Raw genomic sequence first — 7,995 nt, forward strand, 5'->3', positions numbered from 1 at the left:
ATATTGCAGAAAAATAATCCGGTTGCTAAAAAAATATTGTATAAAAATAAAATATTGTATAAAAATAATTCAGTTGCTAGAAAAAATATTGCTTGAAAAAAAATAATGTATAAAAATAATTCGCTTGCTAGAAAAAATATTGTATAAAAATAAAATATTGTATAAAAATAAAATATTGTATAAAAATAATTCGATTGCTATAAAAAATATTGTACGATTCTATCGATTCAGAAATTATATATCACTCCTGATTTAATCATTTACATGCATAAGAGACGTCTTAATATGGATTACTGTTGTTCATATATGGGGAGGGTCTGCTCAGAATGTCCTTCCCTGCTTTGATAGAATACAAAACTGCCTTTGAAATCTAGTGGGCGATTTTTATGGCAGGTGCTCAGCTGAGTTACAATCTATGTCCCTTTATAAAACACAAATATCGTCTAGCTACAACAACTGCCAATAGCGCCTCTTTCTTTCTCTCTCTATCTCTACTGAAAATTAAATATAACTTTATTGAACAAGGTTTATTTCCTAGAATTGCACACATGTGAAATACAATACCGCAGGGCTGCTTCCCAGCTGACTGCTACATAATCGTTTTAAAGTCGAATGTGAATAAATTCTTGTTGGGTCGCTATCTTTAATAATCAAATTCTTCTCAATCCCACTACATTACCAATGATGACGGTGTTGTTTCGCATCCACTTCACGCTCATTTAAACATTATCCTTGAGTTGTTAAAAAAAGAAAAGAAATAAGAACAACGAAAAAGACAACACTTTAAAATTATTACTTACCCAATTTCTGGCAGGTTCCATTATTAAGTGTTATGTTGTCTATGGCCAAACCTAACAGGCTAGCATTTCCAATAAATTCTATTTGAACAGTTCCTGCAGATAGGTCAAATTGTCCGAAGGTCCATTTGGTCAGTACAGAAAAGTAATTGTTCCATTTTAACGAACTCAAACCGTTGCTATAATTAGCTATCACGCTGAGGTTGGAACCGGTTCCACCGGCGTAGGCAAACTGAAGACATGACTGGGGGATGGTCTCTACGGGAGAATAGATGCTCGCCGATGCACTGTTTAGGGTCATTGAATAAACTGGAAACAAACAAATCAATCGAATTAGTAACATTAAAAGCTAGGAATATTACCGACCTTCAGAAAAACGAAACGAAAATGAAACAATAATATAAATATGGTGTGACGTTTTTTGGATTTTTAAGATGAGGATTGGTTATTCGTATTATTTGAATTCATCGGACTACTGTTCTCATCTTGAGTGTCATTTTCACGTTTCGCTTCGTGATTAAAGTACTTGGAAAAATCAATTGTAAAAGTAATATTTTATCTGTTCATGCAATGTGCGGTATAAAAATCTCCTATATTTGGATCGAGTACTATGCTAGCCGTAGTGGTGTTATACGACAGAGAAGATCTAAATAGGAAGACTAGCCGCCATCATCTACATCTTATAAGCCCCGCGCTGTCTCCTGATCTGTAGTTCGTGTTCCGTCACCGCAATGTTGTGTGCCTGTACAGGTTTTACAAGTACCTCACAAAATGGTCTGTTTTACGAAATTGTAGTTCTAATCTAAATACCCTCGACCAACCCGACATTCACTGTAGAAGTACCAAAATGTCGAAATATTTATTATTCAAATAGATTCTTTCCTCTGGCATTTGAAATTTCCTCCCTGTTCCCTGTTTATCATGCACCCTCTTTATATGAATCTGAGGTCACCATCTTAATAGTTGAGTCATTCTCCGATATATCCTGGGCACATGATCGTCCCAACGTCCCACGAACAAAGCTCTTTCTTAGAACTGCACGCCTGTGGAATTTCTATTCCCCTGCTTTCCGGCTGACTACTATATGCTCGTCTTCAAGTCCAACGTAAACAAGTTTTTGATGAGCCATCCTCTTAAGTAATCCAATGTACCAAATTTCCGTTACTACCGATTACTACGATACTGTCTCAAATGACTACGGTACACTCAGGCCTTGATGTGGTGACACCTTTGTAAAAAAAAAAAAAAAAAGAAAAGAAAAAAGTCCCACAAACTATGGAACCCACGATCCTGAGCAAACCCTATCGAGTGTTTAATTACGCGTTTATGCCGATAGGAATGGTATGGCACCCCAATGCGATGTGATATGACGTTAAATAGATAGGCCACCAAAAGAACAGCAATTTTTCTTTTGTAGAATAGTAACCTTTCGCCAAATACCGTTTTTCTTTGGTTTATGAATACAAATAAACCATAAAACTCGATTTTTATTTCTACATTTTGGTGAAGGTATAGAATAGTTAACAAAACTCTCCTACTTATGTCAACGAGTTTCTAAATAATAACTGTTATTATTTAGAAACCGATTCTTCTCTTGTGAGAAGGACGGCGATGGCTTTGTTAACTATTCTATACTTTTACGTAAACTTTTTTCTGACAATTTAAAGACTTTCAGTATTCAAAAGTGATTTCGATGCCTTTATAGTGGCATATAAAACGTCATTTTCGGATAGACTTAAATTTAATCGGCAAAAGAATCTAGTATTATCGTTCATTTGTGCTTCTAACATACTCGGCCATAAAAATGACAGCATTTCTAGATATAGCCACTACTCTTGAAAATAACCAAAATAGTCTTTCAATATGTGAGACATGCTTTTAGTTTTTCTATCATCCGAAACATTGTATTAGCGTATGAAATGCTAAATAAAAAAAAGGAAAAAAGAAAGAAAACGCTAAAAATTTCTCTGGTGAAATTACTGTACACAATTGCTGCCTCATTTCCACCTTAAATACTAGAGTATGTAGTTTTTATGGGGTTAATTGGTAATAAATGAAAGAAACAGGATTTTTAGGAACGAAACATGTATTCACATATATTACAGCAAAGTCAGTAGAGTAATATCATTGCTCAACGGTAGGGCGTGTGCACACGACCGGCTTGGTCGCGTGCCAATCTCAGACTGCCGGGCACCGGTTTGTTATCGGAAGTGACGTCACCAAAGGAAGTGACGTCATGAGATGGTCCATTAATCCCATGGAGGGGCGTCCCCCATAGTAGTATTTTGTGATACGAAAAAGTATAACAACAATTAAATTAATCGTGCAATCTGTTTTAGGCTTTACGATGCATTTTTCTAAAAAATTTTATCACTTAATTGGCTGAAAATATCTTATAATTTCTTTTTTATTTAATTACGAGAGGGGGAGCCCGTTCTTGCTCGGTTGTGAAATACACTTAAATATATTTTAAGGCATGTACATTTCGTAGTCACAAATTATGCATGAATTTGCGCATGCGCAAAAGTAATAGAAATATGTCGGCAAGCTGAAATAATCATTTTGCATTTCAACTTGCCGACCTATTACTGTGCGCATTATTCATCCATCCAAACAAAGATTTTACTCGTTATAAATTATGCTTTGTGTATAATTACAATTTCCTGTTAATTTCAGTATTATGCGACCAGTAGTTTAAGAGTTTATTGTTTAAATATTTTCACAAAGAAAACACACATACACACATCTACTGTTTTATTTATATAGATTTTAATCAAATATTAATAAATCGTATATATATATATATATATATATATATATATATATAAATTAATAAATCGATAAAATTAATAAATCAATATTTATTTTCTAAACGTTAGAAATCCAGCTTATTTATGTTCAAAGATACACAGGCATACAATATTTGATCAGATAATGTTGATAATAGAGATTTTTATAGTGTCAGATTTTTGTATTGACATACGAGTAGTGGTAGGGTTAAAAAAAGGAGGGGAACGTGTTTTTATTTGCTTTAATACTGACATCCTAACGTAATTGTTAAGATGGGGCAATATACTAAGCAGAAATGTACTTGGACGCTTAAAATTATGTAAAGGTGTGATTTTTCGTCAGAAACCGCAAAAAAATATCATGTGACCTAGTATTTCTGGATATGAGAGCAATTTGCCGTAATTTTGCTAGAGAACCCAGTCAGAATAGTACTAGGGAATCAATTACCTGAATTATTTAAATGCAACTCTGGGTTAGAGAATTTCCTCATGTCCGTTTGAAACCATCTACTAAAGTTGTATCCACAGAGATAGTGGTGCTCAAAGTCGCAGGAAATTGATTTAGCTGCAATTGAATGAAGAGAAGAAAAAAAAATTTTTTTAAGAATTCAGAGATATACAATAACTAGAAAAATACTCGTTCCAGAACAGTTTTGTACCACTTTCAAGTTTTGTACCACTTTCAAGTCGACTTGGAAAGATTAAAATCATCACATGAAAATAAACCTTATGTCGAGAAACTATTTCAATGTCAATCAAGATCCATTACACCATTTTGATTTTTAGAAAAACTCTACACTTAAAAGCTGAAGCGTAAGGTGTCTTAAGAAATTGAAATTCAGAAAAAAACTTTCTGTCCTATTATCAGGAATCAAATTCAAAGCAAATATGAAAACTTTGAATTTTCAAATGTGAAATTGTTGCAATATTATGTCCCCAAACACCTTTTAAATATCCGAAACAAACTGAAAATTTTGGAATACTGTTGCCGAGCAGACCATTGGTGAGAATCGATCAACAACTAAAAGGAGATGCAGGCAAAAAAGGTAAACAACAATGCCAAAATGCAATTGTACTGTTGTGAACGATAAAAATACCATCCTGGTTAATTTACTGAAAGGTAAATAAAAGAAAGTTGAATGTCTAGAGATCTGGAGTGGTTTTACTGTCGTCGCTGGAAAACGTCAGGAAGGTGCTGGAAACTGCAGGAATGGGTGGGTCGATTTCGCAAAATATATAGTAGTTTTTGTGGAGAAAAGTGACCCTGAAAAGGGCCGTTTTATCGCATGCAGTAGATGTTAAAAAACTTTTTAATTCGGATAGCAGTTAGTCTCGAAGTGGCAGCCGCCTCCGGCGGTAGTCGACCTCTCAACCAATCGACGGATATGATAAACAGAAAAGTTTATTAACATCTACTGCATGCGATAAAACTGTCATTTTCGAAGCCACCTTTTCTCCACACAAATACTATACATTCTGCGAAATAGACTCCTCATTCCTGCAGTTTCTAGCACCTTTTTGCAGTATTCCAACGACAACAATCAAACATTAAACTTTATTCATACACGGGTGTTTCTAAAAATTCATTTGCGCGGGCATTACTGTATTCACTCACACCAAACCTCTTGGGGTCAAAAAACAGGACTCTTGAAAAAGAGCCAACATAGTAGAAGATACGCTCCTCGTCAAAAATATGAATTTTTTACCAATCAGGGCTCCATAAAAAACGATTATTTCTGTCAGTTTCTGGAGCCTCATAAAAATATAAAAAAGCCAGAAAGATCTTTCGTCAGACAGAAAGAGGACCCGGATAGCACGCACGTAGAGCGAATACAGTAGCACGCACAACAGGCTGTGTCACGCACTAAGGAACATTGCTTGACTCTCTCTTTCTCTCATCTCGCCTGCAATACGTTATTTATTTCTTTTCCTCTCAAACTCCTTACTTTCTTCCTCTCTTCCTTTTTGTACAGACTGCAACATTTGCGCACAAAAAAATAATTGCTTGCCTTTTAAGGTAAATAAGCAAAAAATTATTTTACATTATTTGTAGAGTATTCTTTTTCATTCATTTTTCGGGAGAATTATGCAAATCCCCAAAAATACTACATACTGTTAAAAATTAAAGGTCGGAAATATCTATTTTCGTGAAGGAGTTCGACTCGCTATTTATTCAATTTGCATGTGACTAAATTGAAATAAATATAGCCTAAATGACGATCATTTCCGACTGTTTCCAAATTCAGATGTGTTTCAAAATGATCGGTTAATTAGTTTAGGAGTGAATCCTGTGCACACAAATATTCTTAACAAATATTCTAGAGCAATTGCTCTTGACATATCAAAGGCCTTTGATAGGGTATGACATAAAGGTCTACTCCACAAGCTCTCCAGCTACAGTCTTCTCGGATATTAAATCATTTCTCTCTGATAGGTTCATAAGAGTAGTGGTTGATGGGCAGAAATTAGAAGCTCTCAGTATCAATGCTGGAGTAGCTCTGGGGTCCATCCTGGGCCAAACTCTCTTCCTGATTTACATTAATGATCTTCCAAATCACATCCTTACATCATTTGTAGACATTTATGCTGATGACACTACTATCTATGGTAGCACATCTAAGACCGTACACGACCAAGTTCTCTCTGATTCTCTCTCATCTGATCTTGAGCACGTATGCAATGGGGAAAGAGGTAGCTGGTTAATTTTAATGCATCTAAAACCAAACTTCTATCTTTACATCATCAATGCTCTGATCCCCGTCTGGAATCAATTGAAATGAATGGCTCTCGTCTTGGGGAGGCTCCATGTTTTGACAAGCTTCTGGGTCTGACCTTTACTCCTGATCTACAATGGAACACATACATAAAATCTGTTGCCAAGGTCGCTGGAAAAATGGTTGGATCATTCTATCACTCCAGTAAATATCTCACTGCTGATGCAATTCTCTACCTGTATAAGAGTCAAGTGCATCCAAGGATGGAGTACTGTTGCCACATCTGGCAAGAAGCTGCTAGAAAGATCTTGTTCTGTCTTGACAAAGTTCAAAATAGACTTCGTAGTCTAATGGGGAATACCGTTCTCTCTTTCCCGCAACCCCTTTCTCACAGAAGAGACGTTGCGAGCCTGTTTTCATGGCATGTGCTTGTCTGAGCTCCAATCTATAGTCTCCCCTCGCCAAACTTTCACGAAAAACACTCGTATAGCTGAAACTACCAAATTTCCATGATTAATGATTACTACGATATTATTCCATTGACTACTGTACACTCTTTAACTCTTATCCTCGTGTGACCTCCGGCCTTGATAAATTGTGACTCCTTTGTAAAAAAATATGTATATACATATATAAGCATATACACATACCTAAACTTATGTACATATAAATTATTGGCCACTGATTGTCTCTTAGTAATATTTTTTTGTCTTTCATTTTATACTGAATATAAATTTACAATGTGGAAATTTATATTTTCTGCTGGAAGTGGAATGACGTAATAACATGATCAAAAGAGTTAAAACGTCAATGAATCGCTATAAAAGCGTCTTTGAATTACTGTACCATGATTAACATCGTTATTTTCTATGGTTATATTATTTAAGACGAAATAATTATAAAAAGTAAATTTTATAGTTCACATCGATTTCACTCGGAATCAATTTCCACGAGTAAATATGAAACTCAATACTTAGTTTTTTGCATATCTAATAAAGTTATTAACAAATAAAAAAACCCGGCAATATCAAGGTTTCATTATTCGTGATTTAATGACAATTTTGGAACAAATAAACAGTACGACACGCACAAGTTTCATCTGTTACGCTTTAGTTTGAAATGCCATTTTCATTCCTTACTGTGCAGATTTAATCGACGTTACTCTTCTAAAAGAATACACAGCAAAACTCGTTTAGCTACAACCAATGTAGATAATTTTCCTGTCTTCTGTGTAATTTCAACTGAAAGAACCTTCCACGAGCAAAGTTTTTTCCAAGCACTATCCGTCTGTGAAACACAATAACACGGGATAGCTTTTCAATTCATTACAACATGGTTGTTTTCAAGTTCAATGTTAACAAATTCTTGTCAACCATCCTCTTTAATAATAAAATTTTTACCAGTTTCCTCCATTGTCTCAAATCCTTATCAGGTATTGTCTCACTGTTCACCTGATAAACCCATTAACTTTTATCCTCAAGTGGCTATTGAGACTTGATAAGCTATGACTGATTAGAATAAACATCGCCAAATTCTTTGAATTCCAACTCATGCTAGTTTAGCCGCTCTGACGAGCTGTAATACAGCGAAACAGTACTGTATGTGATATATATATATATATATATATATATATATATATATATATATATTTAAATAAGGAGGTGGTCACCAACAATGTGTATTTTTTAACATTAT

The 7,995-nt window shown here is 34.7% G+C and overlaps 1 protein-coding gene across 5 annotated transcripts in view; it reads right to left on the reverse strand.

The window, feature by feature from the left end:
- Window positions 1-7,995, reverse strand: part of LOC145294024 (MAM and LDL-receptor class A domain-containing protein 2-like) — a 319,308-nt gene that overhangs the window by 92,287 nt on the left and 219,026 nt on the right. For all 5 annotated transcript variants that reach the window (XM_080140991.1, XM_080140990.1, XM_080140987.1 and 2 more), the window contains 2 exons: window positions 4,035-4,151; window positions 801-1,106 (listed from right to left, as the gene is read on the reverse strand). In XM_080140991.1, the coding sequence (XP_079997117.1) occupies window positions 801-1,106; window positions 4,035-4,151 (423 nt within the window). The remainder of the gene's footprint in view (window positions 1-800; window positions 1,107-4,034; window positions 4,152-7,995) is intronic.

The sequence above is a fragment of the Euprymna scolopes genome, chromosome 15 (genome assembly GCF_053919585.1).
Source record: "Euprymna scolopes isolate OS-2025 chromosome 15, ASM5391958v1, whole genome shotgun sequence".
NCBI classification, from domain to species: Eukaryota; Metazoa; Mollusca; class Cephalopoda; order Sepiida; family Sepiolidae; genus Euprymna; species Euprymna scolopes.